Source organism: Mastigoproctus giganteus, chromosome 4 (assembly GCF_048544385.1).
Source record: "Mastigoproctus giganteus isolate SK-2022 chromosome 4, ASM4854438v1, whole genome shotgun sequence".
Taxonomy (NCBI): domain Eukaryota; kingdom Metazoa; phylum Arthropoda; class Arachnida; order Uropygi; family Thelyphonidae; genus Mastigoproctus; species Mastigoproctus giganteus.
The window spans coordinates 191744579-191768557 of record NC_143578.1 but is presented as its reverse complement, the minus strand read 5'-3'; the positions used below and the strand labels follow the sequence as shown (position 1 = coordinate 191768557).

Here is a 23979-nt window from a genome sequence, read left to right as displayed (position 1 = left end):
TTGTTAAGCAATTCTGCCGGTCTCATACTCTTGATATCATTAGTGCCAACGTGTACTAATGATATCAAGTACTAATGATATCAACTATATCACCTTTTGTGCCCTTAAAAGATGATATCTGCTCTACAACGTCATCAACCTTTGCCCCTGGCAGACATACCCTGGTCCTGTTCCATCTATCCTTTTTACAATACCCTGGCTCTTTTCCAATATGCTATTGAGCCTATTGAAGCCCTCATAATTTAACCTTAATGGTTTAGTGCATTCTTTGCAGCTTCCTTTAAAATAACTGGATATATACAATCTACCTCAAGGCTCAAAAGTTTTTCTAGTAAACAATTTCTCTGTAATTTTCCTAATGCCGAATTTACAGTGCTAGCCAGTTTCTTATTCTCCCACATTGATATCCTCAGTTTACATTTTATATTCCCCCCCCCATCATAATTTGCCTGTATTTTTATTACTTTGCAATCCTAAGAGACAACAAGGTAGTGAAAGGTATCAAGGTAGAGACCATGTAGCATTTTAGGCTATTATAGTTCTTCTCCCTGAAATTAAAACCTCTGCTCTTACTGTTAAAAGTGAAGGTAGCGGTTTTAATTTCAGGAAGGTCATCCCCCCCCCCCCTCCATCATCATCACATGAAAGCTCAGCTAAGAGTTCCTCTGCTATCAGTCCTGCAGTACTATCAGGGTCACAAGTTTTTTTTTTTTTTTTTTTGTAGTTGTTGGTGCATAGGCTTCTGTGGCCATACCCAAAGTTTTTGCAGTACTTTGATCCAAGCCCGGGGCTGGAATCGAACCCGCGACCTTTGGGTTGCCAGGCAGGCACTTTACCCACCCGGCTAGCCTGGTCGGCGGGGGTCACAAGTGCAATGAGGTCCAGAATATTCTTTCCCAGTACTTTCTTTGTAATTCTAATATAGATAGCAGTTATCAAGTTGATTAAAAAAAAAAATTTAATTATATTGTCTAAATGTAAGCATAAGGCATCTACGTTTACTTACCCGTTCCATCTGCTTATAGGGCCCTCAACATAGTTTTCACATTATTCAGGGCTAAAACATGCATCCACCCTCATTTTTCATTTGCTTCCTACTGTCTCTCACCATATAGACTTAATGCTAACATAAGTGTTAGTTTGAAATCTGGGAATGCTTTTGTTGCACACAGGGCAGTTTTGACAAGTAACTTGAAACTAAAGTATTCTCCTGAATTGTTCCTTCCTAAATACATTATTCATGTCATAGTTAAACTCACTGTTTCCTGTTTCTCAGTCAACCAGGTTTCTGTTAGCCCAATTATGTTTATGCTAGCTGCCCTAACCAGAAATTCATACTCATTTATTTTAGTGACAACACTTCTGACATTACTGTAGACACAGTTCAAACTAAATGTTTTTGTGTTGTTTTCTATCCTGACACATCCCTTAAAGTTATGTAAATTTGTTCAGGAATTAGCTTTCCTTTCATTTAAAACTTTTTTCTCCTTATCACATCTTTCCAACATTAGAAGGCTCCTTGGGCATCATAAAGGAACCTTAAGATATGTGCATATCATCACATAAAATGCATATATGTATTCCTCAAAATGCATATATGGATTGTTCTTGTGTTATCTTGAAACAAAATGGTAGAATGAAAAATTTGGTATTATAGTAGATTTTCTAGGTTTAAGAAAGAAAATGGATGCAAACTGACCCTCGCAGTTGACCTAATGACCAAATGGATCAATACTGTTGCCCTTCACACCACTATAAAGACCAATCCCCCCCCCCTGTCCTCCAGAGCATAGTGGACTCTCCAACTGAACCAAAGTTTCCACTCCACACAATCACTGCACGCCAAATGGAAAGTTCCTGGCAATGTGCAAGGTTACAATGCACTCTCCAGGGCTAGGGCCAAATTCAACAGAAACAAATCAGCAGCAGTTAAGCCAGACCTTGAAATAACCCTAAAAAAGGGAAAGCCATTTTACAAAACAGTCTAGTTCTTTCAGGAACATTGACCTGGATAAGTGGCTAAATTCTGTTGCCAGATTTTCTAAGCAGCCTTCAGCTCTACCAGTCCTCAGTCACTCTCTCACCCCCACTGATGCTCTTGCTACTTTGAATTTCCAAGCAACAACTAATATAGGCTGTTAATATTCTCCCTCTCAATTGATCATCGAATGCTTAAGTGTTCTCATCATCGATCTGCTCCACAATAGCTCCTATATAACAGATGCCTTGAAAATCACTGCTTTCCACCACAGTGTAACAGATACCTTGTCCAGCCGATTCCTAGGAACAAACACTGAACTCTCCCAAGCCAACACAGGCCCATTGTCTGCACCTCGGTATTACTATTACTAAAAATTCTGAAGAAAGCACTGCTACTGTCCATCACTCTCCCAATTCTCAGTGACAGTCTTGAGCAAATACCGTACGGGATCTCAGGCAGGTCAACTATAACTAATCAGGCAACAATGACACTGAACATCTTAGAAACCTTAGAACAGAGACAGGAGCTGTCAATTTTGATGCTCACTCTGCATTTGATGCCATCTGTATACTCCAACTGCTATACCTCTTAGAAAGCTACTCCCATTTCCATGGTGATGTTCCCTAGTTCCTAGAATCAATCCTAACCAAGAGGACCCTAGTCCTAAAGGTCAGAACAAAGACCATAACATGTGATATGATTGCAGCGTGCCTCAAGGTGGGGTCCTGTCCAGTGTTCTCTTCACAGTAGTCATTGTGTCATTTGTGGACAATAAATGTAATTGGATCACGTATGCTGATGTCAAGCTCCTTACTTGATATCGCCTGCCAAAACCATTTGGCACATCAACAGGAAACTACAAAACATAGCTGACTACCTCAATGCCTTTAATCTCCAAATCAATCCTTTGAAATTAGCACAAGAATTTACTCATTAAATGGCACCCCAACAACACTGGAGCCTTTGCCCAATTGCTCCTCAGTTCCAAGTGTTCAAACACAAAGATATGGGATTGTATTTGACTCCAATCTCTCGTTCACCAAGCATGTTAAACTCATGATTCAGAAGAGTATGAAGTTAACGTGCTTGGAGTCAAATAGAGAAATCATACTCTAGAAACTGATTTCTCTATGCTGGATCCACAGCAGCTGCTCCCCCTCCCCCTAATGACCCATTCCCTAAAAATAGATGAAAATAAATAAATGAAGAATGAATAAAAATAGAAATGGGTATAGATTGGATACAATTTATCCAATCTATACCCAGTCGTCCTATATGTCTCGGAGATATAGATCTCACTTGCGAATTCAACCTTAAAAGAATCTGTCTTGGAATTGTGACTGTTAAGTTGGGCCAACTTCAGACTCCTCCGTCCCCCAGTTCTCAGACCAATGCAGTGAGCAGATGCCCTTCAACTATACAGGTGTGATCCTACATCAGAAAAAGAACGCTACTATTCATGATCAAGATGGCCACAGGCAATGGTGTGCTGGAGCTGGCTTGTGCAAGCTGATTGTTAAATTTTAAAGAATTTTGTGAGATAGTTTTTAAACCAATAATAGCTATAAACTGTAGAGAACCATTCACTTCAATCCACTATGGAAAGAGGCATTTAGGTGACAAGCTTGTATATGGTGACACAGAAAATCTAGCTGGGGTGCACTTATTTCGGCACTTTTTTGTGCTTCCTTTCCCTGCCCCTTCCCTTCACTGCAGCCTATGTAGGGATTATCTCAACTAACAATTTTACAGATATTATTTCCAACAAACATCTGCTTAACTTTGCATTGGCTGCTTCTACTTAAGGTAATGACATTCTCGTGCTCAACGTCTGTCAAATATTTTGCATTTCTAGAATTGTTATATCTTCACATACCAGATTTAATGACGATAAATTTAGAGATGCAACTCCATTTGTCAAATCATGGTGGAATCACAATCATAGATTGGCTATAGATACAAGAGCTCGGCAAAAGTCAGCAAAAACATTTTGTGACAATCAGTTGGCTATATGGAAATTATAATAAAAAAAAAATGAATATTTTATTATTGTTGGAAATTTTTGTATTCAAAATTATAAATCAGTAAAATTTGCAATAAATATATATATACACATTTTTAGCCAGATGTTAAAAATTTACCTGCATACCACTGGCCACAGGTAAAATATCAGAACTTAACTTCTGGGATCAGTGCTCTTGGCGAATCCCTTTCCCTTATCTCTGGTCTTCAGCACAGCTACTAGCAAACTATAACTGGCTGTGACTCACCGGTAGATTCCTACCTAATCAAATGTCCTTACTCCAGCAGATCAGTGGTAACCACCAAGAAGTGGTAGACAACAAGAAGTACAGAGAGGAAATTCTTGCAACACTAAAAATTTAGACTGCCGTTTCCCAGCTACCTGCACTTTTACCTGCCAGTAGTGACACCTGCGACCACCACAGACGTCTTTGAGATGCCTGTCACTACCTTCACCTGTGATCCTGGTTGACCATGCTTGTCTAGCTCTGGACTGTTATTAATAGTATACAATGTTGCTGTTCTCCATAAGAACTTATAGGAATGTGCCTGTATAATATCTAAATTCCAATATTTGTGTTTGTTTTAGTTTAATGTAATTATTCAATTATATATGTGTTTGTAAGCCCTTTGTGATGCCCCTTGGCATCACCATGCCATGATGGGATTAATTGTATATATTTTATAATGCAGTTAAAGAGTATTCTATTCTAAAAGTATAAACTCTGAAATTAGCTTATTTATTTTAGAAACTAGTCGGTAACCTTATTGTCACCTCTCATGTTTACCAATCTTAATTTTTTCTTACTTCACGTTAATGCTATCATTAGTAAACTACTATGTTACTGATTTGTATATCCACTTATTTATACACTAGTCTTCTGGCTAAGTCTGCTTATGTTATTAATAAATATAGTTTAGATGTGTTTCCTTTGTTGCAGTTCTTTATGAAAAAGATGATCTGGCTAACCTTGTTAGATATTATCCTCTATTTTAATTTGATTGTTTTATAACTTTTTTGACTATTCTTTATTATTATTTGTTTGTATGTCTACTCCAACTGTGCTGAAGATATAGTTTGTGAGAGTGGTTACTAAATTAAATATTAATATTTTTATTTGATGTCTTATGATTGGCAAATTATTTTTTCATCTGTTTTTAAAATAACTGTAGTTATTCTTATTATAGAGCCTTGGATAAGAATGAATACAACCATATTACAGCTACATATTTCCTATTAGCAGAAAGGAAATTAAGAGCTCAACGTCAAGAAAAGGCCCAACTTTTAAACAGTAGGGTGTCAAGAGCTGATTTGTCACCAATAGCTGTTACACCAGGGTAAGGTACTTTTATGAGAGTTTTTTTTTTTTTAAAATATAAGTAATAGTTTTAAATTTTAAATGAGGTCTGGAAACAAAGCAGAATTATTTTTCCACATCAAAAAATGGTTGCCATACAGCGCAGTGTACTGCATACTATTATTTAATGCTAGAGTCTCCCACATCTCACATATCTCTTAGTTTAATGTGTAGTATTTTTAATTTAATATAAAATTGCACACCAAGTGCAGTAAAGGAAAGAGCTCAAAGTAGTGAAAATACCTTGGCTTAGGGTGAACTGGGTCCTTCTCTTATGAATCAGTGTTTTATAATGTGCTCTACTTGTTGCATTCTTGCAAATACATCTGTAACAGGACATGATGCAGGCAAAGAGGATGCCCTTATGTGTTTCTGATGCAAAGAGTGTGAGGAGTAAAAAAAAAAAGTAAAGTGCAGCCATTATCAACCCACTGCGAGATGGAAGCCTCCTCAACAATTCATGCCGAGGGAAATGGACCATAATCTGCCATGCTGGTCCAGTGCGGGTTGGCAGACCGACCGTATTCAGCAGTCAGGGGCTTGAACCCCCGGTCTACTCAAAGAGTGTGTGCTACTGCACTCCCGCTCCTGCCCACTCGGCTACGGAGAGGAGATTAAGCACAAATCCAATGTTCTGATGGGCAAATATGAGATCTTGAAGAAGTCAATACCAGAGCCTCAATCAGACAACATAGCAGAACCCCAGTGGCAGAAAGCACTAGTCCCACAAGAAGTAGCTGTTGTCTCTAACTTTATTTGTCAGAGAAATGGGAAATATATTATACAGAGGAAAGGTGGAATAGGACAAAGGACAAATGTTAATGAAGCTGTAGAAGTTATCTTATAAGGGCACAGAAAGGTGATATTGTTGTACATTCTGATACTAAGAACATTAACTGGTATATGGCAGTGTAAAGAAAAAGTTGCAAGTTAGAATTAAATTTTGAGGTGTTTGGAATTTTGCCCATATGAGATAGGAGTGAGTATGTGATGAGAGCTTTATCAATGAATTCAGCTCTAGAGAGATTGTGTAAGATTTGCGGAGTAGAATTTTTCTCAGCAAAGTCTGTGCTTGTTAACAGAAGAGACTGTTTTTACATGGATGGGATTAGCATTAGCATTAGTAGAGGCATTTGATGCAAGAAAGCAAGCTTATGCAGCATCAGCCAAAAAAAAAAAAAAAAAACCCCAACTTCCACTTCACCCCTCTGTTCGTTCGAAATACCTGTCCAGCTGAGCCTTAAACTTATTTAGGCTTTCAACTTCCATGACAAGGGATGGAAGTCTGTTCCACCAACCAACCAACCGCTGGCTAAAGGCAAATTTCGGCACATCTATCCTACATCTGTCTTTCCTCAATTTGAATTTCTTCCCTCTCAGGTGATTATTCTGAGCAAGAGGAAGAATCCCATCAGCATTGAGCATGCTCAAACCATTCAAGGCTTTGCACACCTCTATCAGATCACCTCGCTGGTGCCTAGTCTCCAGACGCTGTAATTTGCAAAACTTAAGCCTCACTAATCTTGTTGCCCTTCTCTATACTCGTTCCAGCAGCTCTACATCCTTCTTGAAATGAGGCCTCCAGACCTGTATACAGTACTCTAGGTATGGCCTGACCACTGCCTTATACAAGGGAATAATCACCTCCTTATCCCTGCTAGAAAAATTCCTATATATCATTGACAATACACCATGAGCTGCTCTTGCAGCCCATCTGCACTACTCAGAGAACTTCATATCTGCCTGCACAACGACTCCCAGGTCCCTTTCATTCTCTACCACTGTCAGTATAGTACCACAGAGTTGATAAGTTGCTCGGGGGTTGCTGTTTCCCATATGTAGTACTTTATATTTGTCAATGTTAAACTTCATTTGCCACCTCAGCCCATCTGCTCAACCTTTCTAGATCATGTTGCAGAAGCATAGTGTCAGTAGTGTCCTTGACAACCCTTCCAACCTTCGTATCGTCTGCAAACTTGGACATTAAGCTTGATATACCATCATCAATATCATTTATAAATACAGAAAACAATAATGGACCCAACACTGAGCCCTGAGGGACTCCACTAATAACATTAGTCCACGATGAGCAGTGTCCATTGATTACCACTCTGTCTTCTCCCCCTTAACCACCCCTTTATCCATAGCAGCAATTTGCCTCCAATACCACACTGCTCCAATTTGTGCAGCAGTTTTCCATGTGCAACAGTATCAAAAAGTCTTTCTAAGATCCAAGTATATAATATCAAAGTTATTTCCTGCATCCAGTTCTTTTGTGACTGCATCATAGTATCCAATCAAATTGGTCAGGCAACACTTCCCCTTAACAAAACCATGCTGCGTCTGTCTGAGCTATAACTGAAGTCTTGTCTAGATGATCCTGCAGTGCTTCTTTAACTAGTGCCTCCATTAATTTTCGTGGAATAGATGTTAAACTCACAGGTCTATAATTACTTGTGTCAGCCTTTGATCCTCCTTTGTGAATTGGGGTCTCACATTTGCACATTTCCAGTCTGTGGGTACCTCCCCTGAGTCCAAGAAAGCTCTCATAATTATGGCTAAGGGTTTGCTTACTTCCTTTGCTGCCTCCTTTAATATAACTGGATAGATCCCATCCACCCCAGGTGCCTTTCTTGTGTTTATCTTCAACAATTTCTCCTCCACTTTACTCTCAGTTATTAAAAGATTCTCTAGCTTACTGCCAGAGAATCTTGCCTCCAATGCCAGAGTTGAATACACCTCTGGCATTCCCCTCGCTGAAGAACTCCTCATGTGTGAATGTCGATGCAAAATATTCATTTAGTTTGTTAGCTACCTGAGCAGGATCATCAACAGTTGATCCATCGATATCAAGTGGACCAATATGATTCATCCCCTTCCTTCTAGAGTTTACATAAGTAAAGAACTCTTTGCTGTTTTTCTTTGCATCCCTTGCCAAAGATTTCTCGTAATCGGCCTTCGCCTGCCTAACCTCCTTTGTAACTTGGTTACGCATAAACTTCTTCAAATAGGCCTCTGGGGTTGGGTATACTCATATTTTTAGTTTCTCACCAACCATGGAATAAAACGAAAGACGAAAAACCCAAATTTTTTAAATATTTAATATTTACAATAAATTTACAAACAAAATACCATATTACTGATAGTAATTTTAAAATAAGACAAATGTGATATACAGGATAATAAAATACCGAATTTAAAATGCAATAAAATATACTAGGTTAAAAGTGCTAAAATACTAACTGAAGCTTTCAAAGGCTTCTGCCTTCTTTCTCAACAGTGTGATATATATACATATATATACTTGTTTCTCAACAGTATATATATGTATACACATAAACTTGTATCTATCATAATCTTCTGTGTCACATGTTAATTTGTATGTATCCCATGCATTTTTCTTCTCTGCCATATGTCTCATTAGTTCATCTGACATCCATTTAGGCCTAAACCTTGGACAATATTTCTTATTTGGTATGTAAAGCCTAGTGGTTTCCATGATAAGTTCTTTGAATGCTTCCCATTTTGAATTTGCGGTTGGTAACATCATCAGTTGGTCCCACTGTATAGAATTTAAATACTGTCTCAGTCCATTGTAGTCGCCTTTACGAAAGCAATAACCCTTCCCTTTACCCCTAATGGTAGTTACCTCTTTGAGTAAATCCCACTTCAGCACACTGTGAATACTGTCACCTAGTGGGTCATTTATCTGCAGATTCTTAATGAAGAATCACTACTGATAATCAAATCAAGAGTATTACTCCTTCTAGTTGCCTCCCGAACATGTTGATGTAGAAAACAATCATCCAATAAATCCATGAAAGCCTTGCTAGTGTATGAGTGACCAGCCCCCAAATTCCAGTCAATATCTGGGAAATTAAAATCCTCCATTATAAGACTCTCTGATTTACTGGCCCACTCTATTTTCCAGTACAGTTCCTTATTATACTCATCAGAGTCATTAGGCCTATAGCACACTCGTACTCTCAATTTTGATCTCCCAATGCTTATGTCACACCGAACTGACTCGACACTGCACTGTCCAGCGATGTCAACTGGCTTCACTTCCTTGGATTTTATGTGTTTCTTAACTAATAGCACAACCCCTCCCCCCTTCCTATCCTGTCTGTCCTTTCTGTAGACGTTGTACTCCCCAAATTCCAGTTCTGCATCCCTTATATCTGTGTGACACCATGTCTCTGAAATCCCAACAATATCTGCATTTGATGTTTTGAGCAATACCTCAAATTCATCAAATTTATTTGCTAAACTCCTAGCATTGGTGTATACGCAAGTATACATGCACCTGTTTCTATTCTTAGCTACCCTAACACAACCCATGTGTTTACTTGTACCGCAATGACTCCCAGCAGTCTCTGAAATATCCTGCATCCTGTTTTTCAGGCTTCTGCTCATTCCAGTAGAAGCTGTGAAAGAATCTCTTTCACCCCTGCCAGTGGCTTCTGTTAATGTATTAGTCTTTTTCCCCCTCCAGCTAGCAGTTTTCCGACCCACCTAATACTGCCTTGATAGCATCAGCAAATATTCTTGCACCCTTTCTATTTAAGTGTATCCCATCCCTGTAGAAGCAGTCTCTCCTGTTAACAAGTACAGTTCAGGCTGAAAAAAAATTCTACCCCTTATGCCTTGCACCATCTTTCCAGGGCTGAATTGATCGACAAGGTTCTCATCATATACTCCCTCCTATTGTGTCTGGGCAGAATTGCAAACACTTTCAAATTCATCCCTAATTCACGGCTTTTTTTCAACAGTGACCTGTACTTGTTAAGTAATTCTGCTGGTCTCCTACTCTTGATATCATTAGTGCCAACATGTACAACTATATCACCTTTTGCGCCCTTAAAAGGTGATATCCGCTCTACAACGTCATGAACTTTTGCCCCTGGTATTCGTACCCTGGTCCTGTTCCACCTATCATGTGATACACTTAAAATGGATGGGGGGGTGGTAAGAATATTTGCTGACATTATCAAAGCAGTGTTTAGGTGGGTTGGAAAAAACGTTTTGGGTGAGGGGTTTCATCTCAAGCAGAGATGAAACTGATTCTTGTACTGCTTCTGTTGGGACATGCAGTAGCTTGTAAAAACAAGGACTGCTGGAGATCCTCACCGGAAGAAGCAAATATATAGGCTCTGTTAGGGTTACGAACAGTAAAACAGGTGAAGCATGTACACTAATGTTATGAGTATAGTAAATAAATTTGAACTATTGTTAAGTAATCAAATGCAGACATTGTAGAGCTATCAGAATCACTATGCCACTAAGATATGTGGGATTTGAACACTGAGTATGATGTGTACAGAAAAAGCAGATAGGGTAGGTGGGTGGGAAGAAAGAAATATGCTCTTGATTAATAAAAATTATTGGGGGATAAGAAACTTATTAATTATAAATTAATATATAATCAGATCACTAAAGGGGTAAGCAAGCTAAAGCACATTATGAGAATGTAATCAAATCACTAAGGGAGTTAGGCAAACTAAAGCATATTATGAGAAGTCTTTGGCTAAGAATGCAGTGAAAAGTAGCAAAGGAATCTTTGCTTATCTTATGAATCATGTTGCTCCACTAGATTTGACTTGCATAATTATTGCTGATTTTGTTCAGGTTTCTGACAAAGTGAATAAATATTTTGCTTCTACAATTGTGCATGAAGAAGTTTTTAGTGATGGGGATGCCAGAAATATACGAAATTATAACAAGGTGCTAAATGATTATATGGTAACTGAAAAGAAAGTGGAATAAAAATTGTTGAATCTAAAAGTAATAAAGGCACCCCAGGCTGATGGAATCTATCCAGTTGTATTAATAGAAGCAGCAAAAAAGGTAAGTCAACCTTTAGCCATAATTATTAAACCATCTTTGGATTCAGGGATGGTCCCTGTGAATCAGAGATGTTCAAGTCTCTTTTATTCACAAAGGGGTTAGAAGGTGAAGTGTGTAATTAAAGACCTGTACGCCCAGTTTTTTTTTTTTTTTTTTTCCCTGGAGAAAATAAGTGATAACTGAATCAGGGATTAAAATAGTAATGTGGGACTGTCTTGACAGAAATGCAATTCTGCAGAAATTGTGGTATGGATTTGCTAAGGAATATGTCTTCTCTGGTCAATCTTAATAGCTGTGTGATGCAGTAACAAAGGAACTATATGTGAAAAACAGTTTTAACATCATATAGGTAGATTTCAGTAATTCTTTGAACTTGTTCCACTTCAATGAATGCTGTACAGATTGTAACATTGTGGTATTAGGGACAAGTTATTAATAACTTGTCCCTATGGTTGAATGACTGATGAGAGAGAGTGGCTATTAATGGGTACTGCTGTTTTTGAACTAATATTATCAGTGGAGTTCCATGCTGAGCCACTTACTATTTTCATTATTTATTAATGAAAGCATATCAGGCTTAATGTCTAACTTTGCAGATGCTACAAAGGCTGTTATTGTGGGTAATTCTCCTTCTTTTATGATGGAAAACTAGAGAATTATTGTTTAACTGCATAGATTATGCTGCAAATTCAGAGTTGGTAACCCAAATAGAGAACACAAGAACATATTTAGCAGTGATGTGGATCTGAATCACAATCAACTGAAATGTGTATACCAACGAGTTTTTATGCAAATCGAAACAACTGCAGGTGAACTAGCATGTGTGCAGGTCGGGACACAGTATAAAAAACACCTGATATTGAGCTCTGTTAATTAGTGTTACTCTTTTCCCTCAGATGGGAAAGGCAGCAGACTTAAGAGAGTTTGACAAAGGCCAAATTGTTATGGCTAGACGACTGGGTCAGAGCATATCCGAAACGGCATGGCTGGTGGAATGCTCACTGTCAGCTGTGGTTAGTACCTACCAAAAGGGAAAGTGTTAGTACTACCTTTTCGAGGAGGAAAAACCCACGAACCACAGCCACGGCTCATTGATGCTCAAGGTGAGCAAAGGCTCTCCTGGATGGTACGTGGCAACAGAAGGGCTAGTGCAACTCGCTGGTAATTGGAATGCTGGTGATGGAAGTAATGTGTCGCAACACACAGTACATCGAACCCTGCTGAAAATGGGACTGCGTAGCCACAGGCTGCTCCAAGTGCCGGCGCCTTCGTAGCCAGGTGGGCAGAAGCAGCAATATGTAGCACATGCTTCTTGATTAGACCGGGGTTCGAGTCAGTGACCACAAATACGGAGGATGCGGGAAGGTCAGAGAATGACCACCGCATATCCTCGGAGCAATATGGCCTTAGTTGCTAATGCTCCTAAAAACCAAATAACAACAAGCCCCAAGTGCCCATGCTAACCATGGTTCACTGGCGACAGTGCCTACAGTGGGCACACAGGCATTGAAACTGGACCTTGAGTGATTGGAAGAAGGTAGTCTGGTCCGATGAATCACATTTCCTGTTGCACCGTGGGACAAAAACAAGCCAGTGGTGGCTGTGTCATGCTATGGGCGATGTTCTGCTGGGATACCCTGGGTCCAGTGATCCATGTGCTGGGCACTCTGACATCTACCACCTACCTAAACATCATTGCTGACCAGCTACACCCTTTCATGGCAACAGTCTTCCCCTCTGGCAGTGATGTCTTTCACCAGGATAATGCACTATGCCACACCGTCCGGATTGTTCGAGACTGGTTCGCAGAACACGAGGAAGACTTCCAGGTATTGCCTTGCCCTTCAAATTTCCTAGACATCAATCCCATTGAGCATCTGTGGTTTGTGTTGGAACAGCAACTCTGATCTGCTGCATCTCAACCACGGACCTTACAGGAGTTAAAGGATCTGCTGGTTAAGTGTTGGTACGAGATACCACAAGACACATTTAGACATCTTGCTGCATCCGTGCCTTGCCAGTTACGAGCTGTTTTGGCTACACCTAGAGGACCAACATCATATTAGGTAGGTGGTCCTAATGTTTTGGCTCATTGGTTTATACTCCTGTATAGTAAACTAAATGTTTCCAATCCAAATAATAATAACAGATGGCTGGTACTTTGTCTTTATTGTTTCCATTACAAATACACCTTCAAGTTTAAATTATTGAATGGTCCAAAAATTGTTTGATAAACTAAATACAGTATATGCAATAATTTGGGGTGCGGTGGGGGAAGCTTCATTTTTATACTAAATTGAAGATGCATATATACACTGATAAGAATTATGTGGTGACAAAGACCTTACCTTTACAATGAATTTATATTCTCCATACACGTTGTACCAGTATTTTAGCAAAAAAAGAAGATAGTGTATACAAGATAAAAATGTAGTTGATAAACTTATAGTTAAAAACTTAGTTGACATACTTACACAAGCCATAGCCTGTAGTTGTATCACTTGCTAAACTGTTTGAATTAATTACTCAAACAGTTTTCTTTAGTCTACTACACTTTTCCATTTTCATGGGCTGTTCCATCTCTCAGTTGCTAATAACTGAACTTTGAACTTCTGGTAAAAACAGACATCTCAATAATTAAATAAATTTAAAGCATGTTGATTTGTAATCTTTGTCACCATTATATAATCTTCCAACTACCAGCATAGTGTGACATGCAAAACTCTTTCATGTTGCTTTATCAAAGAAGAACATTGACAATTCAATAGTTGATGAACCTGCTGAGGTAGATGACAAACCGAATGAGTATTTTGCATCTACATTCACATCTATAGGGAAGTGGAGGCCAGAAGCTTATCTAACTCTGGCAGGGAGCTAAATAATTTTGTAATAACTGAGAGCAAAGTGGAGGAGAAGTTGAACATAAGAAAGGCACCTGGGGTGGATGGGATCTATTCAGTTTTATTAAAGGAAGCAACAAAAAAATAAGCAAACCCTTAGCCATAATTGTGAAAGCTTCCTTGAATTTAGGGGAGGTCCCCATCAACTGCAGATGTGGAAATATATCCTAAATTCACAAAGGGGGATCAAAGGGCAACACAAGTAATTACAGACCTGTTAGTTTAACTTCTGTTCCATGGAAAATAATGGCGTTACTGGTTAAAGAAGCAATGCAGGATCATCTAGACAAGACTGCAGTTATAATTCAGACAGCATGGGCTTGTTAAGGGGAAGTCTTGTCTGACTAATTTGATTGGATACTATGACATGACCACAAAGGAACTGGATGCAAAAAATAATTTTGATATCATATCTTAGGAAATCTTTTGATACTGTTGCATATGGAAGACTACTGTACAGATTGGAGCAGTATGGCATTCAGGGCAAGTTGCTACAATGGATAAAAGGACCTGCTCTTTGTCGACTAATGTTATTAGTGGGGTTCCCCTGGAGTTCGGTGTTGGGCCCAACAGCTGAACCCTGTTTTCTGTATTTATCAATGATATTGATGAAGGTATATCAGGGTTAATGTCTAAATTTGCAGAGAATACAAAGGTTGGCAGGGTTGTTAATAACAGTAATGATAGTATGCTACTGCAGCAGGATGTGGAAAAGTTGAGCAGATGGGCTGAGAGATGGCAACTGTAGTTTAACATTGACAAATGTTGTTATGGTTATTTTGATTTTTTAGGAGCATTAGCAACTAAGGCCATATTGCTCCGGGATATGTGGTGGTCATTCCCTGACCTTTCCGCATCCTCTGTATTTGGTGGTGACGGGCTCGAATCCCGGTCTAATCAAGAAGCGTGTGCTACGCACTGCTGCTCCTTCCCACCTGGCTACGGAGGCGCCATTGACAAATGTAAAGTATTGCATATGCGTAGCAGTAACCTCAGAGTAATGTACCAACTGGCAACTGGGTGGTACTACACTCGGGTAGTGGACAATGAAAAGGACCTGGGAGTAATTGTCCGGTAGATATGAAGTTTTATGAGCAGTGCAGACAGACTGCAAGAGTAGCTCAATGTGTCTTGTCAATGATATACCGGAATTTTGCTAGCAGGGATAAGGAAGGGATTGTCCCCTTGTATAAGGCAGTGGTCAGGCCACACCTTGATTATTGTATACAAGTCTGGAGGCATCATTTTAGGAAAGATATAGGACTGCTGGAATGAATACAGACAAGGGCAACAAGATTAGTGAGTGGAACAAAGGGTTGCTGTTACCAAGAAAGGCTTAAGTTCTGCAGACTAACATCTGGGGAGACTAGGCACCTGCAAGGTGATCTAATTGAGATGTATAAGGCCTTGAATGCTTTGAGCAAGAATGGTTTTTGCTGATGGGGACGCCTCCATAGCCAGGTAGGCAGGAGCAGCAGTGCGTAGCACACGCTTCTTGATTAGACCGGGGTTTGAGCTCGTGACCGCCAAATACGGAGGATGCGGAAAGGTCAGGGAATGACCACCGCATATTTCCAGAGCAATATGGCCTTAGTTGCTAATGCTCCTAAAAACCAATCAACAACAATGCTGAGGGGACATAAATTCAAATTGAGGAAAGACAATTATAGAATAGATGTGCAGAAATTTGCTTTTAGCCAGCCAGTGTGGTTGATAGTTGGAACAAACTTTCCTCTGTTGTAGTGGATATCAACAATTTAAATAAGTTCAAGGCAGAATTAGAAAAACATTTGGAGTGATTGTATAGGGTAAATTGGGAGGGTGGTTTTTTTTTGGCTGATGCTATGTAACTTGTTTTCTTGCATTATATGCCCTGCAAATGCTAAGAACCACTTTTACTGACCAGAAAACTGCAGATTTTTATGCCAGTGTCAAAATTCAGATGGAACCTCATTTCCATAAATGTGTGTTTTTCTGATGTAGAAAATATTTATGGTTAGCAAGTAATATATCAGAAATGTTTTGGTTCAGCATTGGGCTGGTTCTGTTTGTGCCATTGGATTATCTGGTGTATATATATAAAATATTTTGTATAATATTGAAGATAATAATATAGAAGATAATTGAAGCAGACAATACCAAGCTAGATTTAAAGAAACGCAAGGGATATAAATATATATATATATATATATATATATAAAAAAAAATATATATATATATATATATATACACATAAAACTTATTGTTGTCTACCCACAATCTAGATGACTTCAACTGGGGCCAACCACCCAGACTGAAGCCAAAAAACGACAAGGAGTTCTCTGTTTCCGTAATGATCAGTATCTGCTAAGATATATAAAAATTCAGAGATTAAGTAATTTGAATCTAAACCAATTAAAGATACAGCAGGCCCCCGTTATAACGCGGTTCACTTTACGCTGATTCGCTATAACGCTGTTCTTATATTATAACCCGTACCTGACTATAACGCTGTCAAAACTCACTATAACGCTATTTTACTAGCATACAGATTGAATTTTTGGCAAATCCGTCTTCAGTCCAGTCTGTTTTGAGCCTTTTTTTTTTTTTTTTTTTGGCAAAAGGAGAAAATAGCCACCATGAAATTAATTACAGTAATTATTTTTATAATTTCTACTCTTTATACAAAATTGAAACTTTCAATATGCTCTATTTTCTTGGTGCGGATAGTTTCAAGGGAGAAATTCTTTTTTAGTACACAAGCTGAAAAAATTTACTATCCAGTGTCATATGCTGTTACCAAGTCTGCATTTTCTGTTCTGACCTGTAATAGAAAGATACTAAAAATAGATTTACTCCCTATCTCTTCTTTTGTTTTACTGTGGAACTATAACTTGCGAAATGTTTTTCACACAATCAATCCCATGAGTGCTAAATGCGGTGCTGTTTCTTGTACAGTATTCTCTTGTCTTCTGAACTCCTCTGACCTTGTGGTCACCCGAAGTACATAAAATTTGTTTGTTTTACTGTTTTGGAAATTCCGTAAACCTTCTCCATGACTCACATCATAATTTATTACAGTATTTTCGTGCAATAAACAACCATTTGATTTTACTGCACGGTAAAATCGAACATTGAGTTTGAAAATTAAATTAGACATTTTGAAGAGAATTGATTCCGGTCAAAGACAAGTGTATGTGTGCAATAATTTAGGACTGGCAGGTTCAACTGTAAGAACAATCATAAAAAATAAAGAATCAATTTTAGCAGCTGGAAAAACAGCTGTTCCCCTGCGGGCAACTAAATTGACCAGGGCTAGGCCGGCTATTATGATTGAAATGGAGAAACTTCTACATAATTTTATTGAAGACAACATTCAATGTAGAATTCCGTTAAGTTCAATTATTATTAAAGAAAAAGCGAAGAGCCTATATGAAGATTTAAAGGAAGCTCACCCCGAAAAAAACGTGGAACCATTTAACGCTAGTAAGGGCTGGTTTGATAGATTTAGAAAGCGCTATAACCTGCACAACGTAGCAATACAGGGAGAAGCTGCAAGTGCAGATCAACAAGGAGCCGAAACTTTCAAAAAAGAATTTGTTAAAATTATTGAAGAGGGATGTTATACTGCTCAACAAGTTTTTAAAATAGATGAAACAGGTCTTTTTTGGAAACGAATGCCTAAAAGACGTTTCATATCGAAAGAAGAAAAAAACATGCCAGGCTTCAAAGTGGCGAAGGATCGGTTAACTTTGTTGTTGGGTGGTAACGCTGAGGGGGATTTTAAATTAAAACCCCTTTTAGTTTACCATTCCGAAAATCCAAGGACTCTTAAAGGTTTAGCTAAATCAAACCTACCTGTCATCTGGAAGGCTAATAAAAAAGCTTGGGTAACCAGACCGCTTTTCATTGATTGGTATGCTGAGTTCTTCTGTCCTGCAGTGGAAAAATATTGTGCAAAAAATAACATTGGTTATAAAGCTATTCTAATCATGGACAATGCGCCAGGCCACCCAAGCAAAGAGAGCTTAGAAGACTTGAACAATCACATAAAAGTTTTTTACATGCCTCCAAACACTACGTCTCTGATGCAAACCAATGGACCAAGGAGTAATTGCCACATTTAAAGCGTACTACATAAGGAACACCTTTTCCCAAGCTATTAAAGCCATCAACACTGAAAATGTACCGAGTTTAAAGGAGTTTTGGAAATCCTATAACATTAAAACGCCATCTACAACATTTCAAGTGCCTGGGATGAAGTGACTCAGAAAACCATGAATGGAGTGTGGAGGAAAGTTGGGAAAAATTGCATAAAGCATTCCCAGGAACCTGATGATTCCGTTGAAAATGTTAAAACACAAATTGTTGAGCTCGGAAAAGAAGCAGGATTACACGAAATTAACGAAGACATCGTACAAGAGATGATCGACAATGACAGGGATGACCTCTCTAATGAAGAACTAATGGAAATTATAAAAGAACAAGAGCTTGCTATTGAGGGAGATGATCTTCATCTAAGATACTGTAGATGAAGAACCGATGAAGTCGCTGACTGCAAAAGGACTTAGTGAAGCTTTTGAACACTTCGAAAAAATGTGTGATTATTTCCGGGAGAACGACCCTGACATGGAACGAAGTGCCAAGGTAATAAGAAATTTGAAGAAAGAAATGAATCCCTACATGTTGTTGTACAATGAGAGGAAGAAGGCCAAAGCACAACCCAAAATCGACTCATTTTTCAGTCCAAAGATACGAAAACTCGAGAGCACAGGGCCATCGAATTAATAAATTAATGATTTTCGTTAGTATAATTACCTCATAATTATATGTGTATATAATGTAGAATATTTTATATGTACAAAATTTTGAATATTAAATATTTTTAATCGACATTGGTGCATATTTTCACTACCATTTATTATTGATTAGAAAATATCCTATGGAATAGACCGCAACTCACAAATACATATGTTACCTTATGGGAATATGGCGCTCACATAGCGCGGATTCACTTAGCGCTCTGTTTTCCCGGAACGAACTATCAGCGTTAAGCGGGAGTCACCTATAGTTAAAAATTTTTAGAATCAAAAGAAAGATATTATAAATGTAAGCATATATTGAACGTCGTTGACCCGACAGAGAACGTAATTTAATAATTAAAATAAGAATAAATGTAAAGTATAAATGTACTGTTATAAGGCATATCTACCGTATCCAGGACATAATGTAACAACTAGTCGTTATGAAATAATAATCCCTCTAATGAGTATATATGTGGTGACCCCTATGTGATGGATATGGTAAAAATAAATAATTAATTAATTAAAGTTAACGCAAAGAGAAACATGCAGATAGTAAGAAGAACCAGTGATTTAGATATAATCCCATATCCTGAGCTTAGAGATATTTTATCACTCGGTTTTAAGTTTTGACCTAATCTACCTATTAATAAATCAACTTTTAAAAAACTGTTATATCTAGATTTATTAAAATACTGTATAAGATCTGCATACAAATATACCGGTTGAGGCATATCACATGTGGCTGTTCACAATGCTAAATATCATATTTGACAAATATAATCAATTGAAATTCATACCGGATAATCTACATAATACAAAATTAATAAATAAGCGGCTCAAAGAAATACACAAACATTTTGTAATTACTCTGGTTGACAAAGCTGCTTGCAATTATATGTAAGTCATATTACACAGAAATTATTAAAAATGAACTCCAGTAGCACATACAAATACATAGCATCTTCCCCTAATGTAATAATCAAAAAACTAATAGCATTGCATAAAAAATTAAAGTACAATAACTTAAAATATCCATTTATATATGTTATAAACGGATAACTAAATTTCTTAAATCACCTATTGCATTAGCATTAGCATTTACATTAGTTGAGGCATATGATGATGCAAGAAAGCAAGCTTATACAGCATCAGCCTAAAAAAAAAAAAAAAAACCCTTCCCATTTATGTTTGTCTAGTTCAGGCTTAAATTTATTTAAGCTATCAACTTCCACAACAGATGGAAGTCTGTTCCAGCAATCAACTACCTGCTGGCCAAAGGCAAACTTCTGCACATATATTCTACAACTGACTTTCCTCAATTTTTAGCATTTAGCATTAGTAGAGGCATATGATGCAAGAAAGCAAGCTTATGCAGCATCAGCCAAAGGGAAAAAAAAAAAAAAAAAAAAAAACCCACTTCCACTTCACACCCCTGGCTTCACACCACTTCACACACATGGCTCTCAAGGGCAACCTCCAAACAAAAGAGCAAGCACAGCCTCCGTGCACAATATACGACCCGGACTTGCATTCTGGTTGACAGATCCATTCTCCCAAACAACAACGGAATCCGCCCTAATGGACAATAAATCCTACTCTTCCAAATATCCATGGATGGGACATGGGTCCCACGAGCGACTACTCAACAAATGCTGCATTAACTGCACTGAATTGACAGACTTATTGAACCTACATCTCCAGCATCAAATGGACCAGGATTTGCTTCTTGAATACTCAATCTTGACCTACAGACGGATTATACACCAAAAGCGGCGAGCAGCCTTCTATGCATTATCCTATGGATGCTAAAATCTGATTTAACTGGACGGGTCCCATTTCCAAAGAGCCACCTCCAAATAGGCGACCAAACTTGGCTCACACGGACATCAGAGAAGAGGAGTTAAATCCTACAAGTGGCTCAATCCTACTAGTCTATACCAAATGCCACATGAACAAATCGCAGTCTCTGCATGCACGCCGTATTGGCGACCTGAGCCAGCTCCCTTGCCTGGCTCAACTATTCCACCCCTCCCCGGCGGGTGGGGGAGGTGACGGTTCCACCGTATCCCCCCACGCACCACCCCCATTCTTACTCTCTGGTGGGGCATGGGCTTGCCCCACTGTAAACTGGAGCCGTCTTCTCTATCGGCTCCATGTCTCTGCTTTTCCCCCCCATTCTTCAGTCTACTCCCCCACTCTACCTGCACGCAATGCCCCACACAATCTAAAATCACGTTCGCCCACTACTTTCGGCCTCTCATTCGTAGGGCCTTCCTGCCACGCAAGCGCATAGAGGGTGTGTATATGTGTATATCTATTTGTGTGTAACATGTATATATATACACACCTGTGTGTATTATGTATATATATATGTTTGTGTGTGTGTGTGTATATATATATATATATATATATATATATATTTTTTTTTTTTTTTTTAAGGTCCTAGCCACTGAAATTTCAGGAAATTAGGTGGCAGGACCTGCCAGAGTAAATCTTAGTCGACTGGTGTTTCCTGGTCTGCCTCCAAGGGGCTAAAGTGGGGCAACATTGGGCCTCAGTAGGGGTCCAGCGGCTAAATGACCAGATGAACAACGGTACACGACACTACACATGTACAATATCCATACACTCTTGAATCTCTGGCATTTCCAGTAAACTGGCACACCCATCACAATGCAAGCAATGCGGAGATGGGGGGAAACCCCTGGTGCCGCTTGACACCAAACACACTTTACACTTCCACTTCACACCTCCGTTTGTTCGAAATACCTGTCCAGCTGAGCCTTAAATTTATTTAGGCTATCAACTTCCACGACAAGGGATGGCAGTCTGTTCCACCAACCAACTACCCGCTGGCTGAAGGCAAATTTCCGCACGTCTATCCTACATCTGTCTTTCCTCAATTTGAATTTATGCCCTCTCAGGTGATTGTTCTGAGCAAGAGGAAGAATCCCATCAGCATTGAGCATGCTCAAACCATTCAAGGCTTTATAAACCTCTATCAGATCACCTCGCTGGTGCCTAGTCTCCAGACACTGTAATTTGCAAAACTTAAGCCTTTCCTCGTAAGAGTAGCCCTTTGTTCCATTCACTAATATTGTTGCTGTTCTCTGTACTCATTCCAGCAGTTCTACATCCTTCTTGAAATGAGGCCTCCAGACCTGTATACAGTACTCAAGGTTTGGCCTGACCATTGCCTTATACAAGGGAATAATCACCTCCTTATCCCTGCTGGAAAAATTCCTGTATATCATTGACAAGACACCATGAGCTACTCCTGCAGCCTGTCTGCACTGCTCAGAGAACTTCATATCTGTCTGCACAATTACCCCCTGGTCCTTTTCATTCTCTACCACTGTCAGTGTAGTACCACAGAGTTTATACGTTGCTCTGGGATTGCTGTCTCCCATATGTAGTACTTTACAGTTGTCAATGTTAAACTTCATTTGCCACCTCTCAGCCCATCTGCTCAACCTTTCCAGATCCTGTTGCAGCAGCAGCATAGTGTCAGTAGTGTCCTTGACAACCCTGCCAACCTTTGTATCATCTGCAAACTTGGACATTAAGCTTGATATACCATCATCAATATCATTTATAAATACAGAAAACAATGGACCCAACACTGAACCCTGAGGGACTCCACTAATAACATTAGTCCACAATGAGCAGTGTCCATTGATTACCACTCTGTCTTCTCTCCCTCAACCACCCCTTTATCCATAGTAGCAATTTGCCTCCAATGCCACACTGCTCCAATTTGTGCAGCAGTCTTCCATGTGCAACAGTATCAAAAGGCCTTTCTAAGATCCAAGTATATAATATCAAAGTTATTCCCTGCATCCAGTTCTTTTGTGACTGCATCATAGTATCCAATCAAATTGGTCAGGCAAGACTTTCCCTTAACAAAACCATTTAGATTTTGCATTTAGATTCATAACATCACGTAGAGATAGTTATGCTAAAATTTCAAGTAAAACTTTAGAAAAATTACTTAAACTATATTAAATAATGTAAATAAAACTATTATAATAAATAACTTACCAATTATAAATGCAATAAAAAATAATATTCAGAAAATACAAACATTTGACTTTAAATGTTTGTATTTTCTTCACTAGTATCAATCTCGCATATAAAAGATGTTATCCAAAACTATATTTGGAACATAAATATGCTATAAAGTTTGATTTAACCTACTGGGATACTCTAATAAATTTATGTATTTTTTAAGAATTATGTATGTGATGGAACTTAGTTATACTTACAAGTGAACTTCGCAGCATCCTGCATAATTGCAAACCTCTATCTGTATTCTACAGAAAAAACATTCCAAGATAACCTACTTATGTTCAGATACGTAGATGATCTATGTGTGTTTAATTGTCTGCATTTCTTTCAGGATTACAGCAAATTATATCCAGAAGAACTTGTATTGGAAAAAACTAACAGTTCTGATACTATAGCAAATTACCTGGATCTTTGTATAGAAATATTTCATAATAATATAGATGTAAACATATTTAATTTCAGTGTAGTCGGCCCTACAAACTGGAGATCTAATATATCGAAATCAGTGCATGCTAATATCATTTTATCCCAATGCCTGAGGATTGCTTCTATTTGTAATAAAAACATAAGCTGTGCAGCAAACATAATAGCATTGTACAATAAGTTGATAAATAATAATTCCCCTATCGCTTACCTGAAATACCACTTCAGGAAGGCAATAAATATAATTAATTTCAAAAATTTATTTTCTGAACCCGTTGCTTCAATATAATTTTTTTTTTTTTTTATGAAAACCCCAAACACGAAAGGTATCAAAACCTATAGTACTTAGTACTGTGCATGGGTTGAAGGAGAAGTATGGGGGAAGGGGGATACCGGAAACTTTGCTCTAGAGACTAAACATGGGTTTCACCACTTGAAGCCTCCAATAAGCAAAGTGGTGGTATTTCACCGGTTGATGAAAGTCATCTACCACCTGTAAATTACCATAATTACGGATTTAGAGCCACGTATATTATGTACATAGGATACACTTTGCTTTCTTGGTGTCTTACGGCTTAGAACACTTGTACCCACCG

General features: G+C 38.5%; 1 protein-coding gene across 2 annotated transcripts in view; it reads left to right on the top strand.

The window, feature by feature from the left end:
- The window catches only part of Snrk (SNF related kinase), a 152893-nt gene that overhangs the window by 91611 nt on the left and 37303 nt on the right, over positions 1-23979 (top strand). For both annotated transcript variants that reach the window (XM_090371948.1, XM_090371949.1), the window contains exon 4: positions 5192-5341. In XM_090371948.1, coding sequence (XP_090228074.1) covers positions 5192-5341 — 150 coding nt within the window. The remainder of the gene's footprint in view (positions 1-5191; positions 5342-23979) is intronic.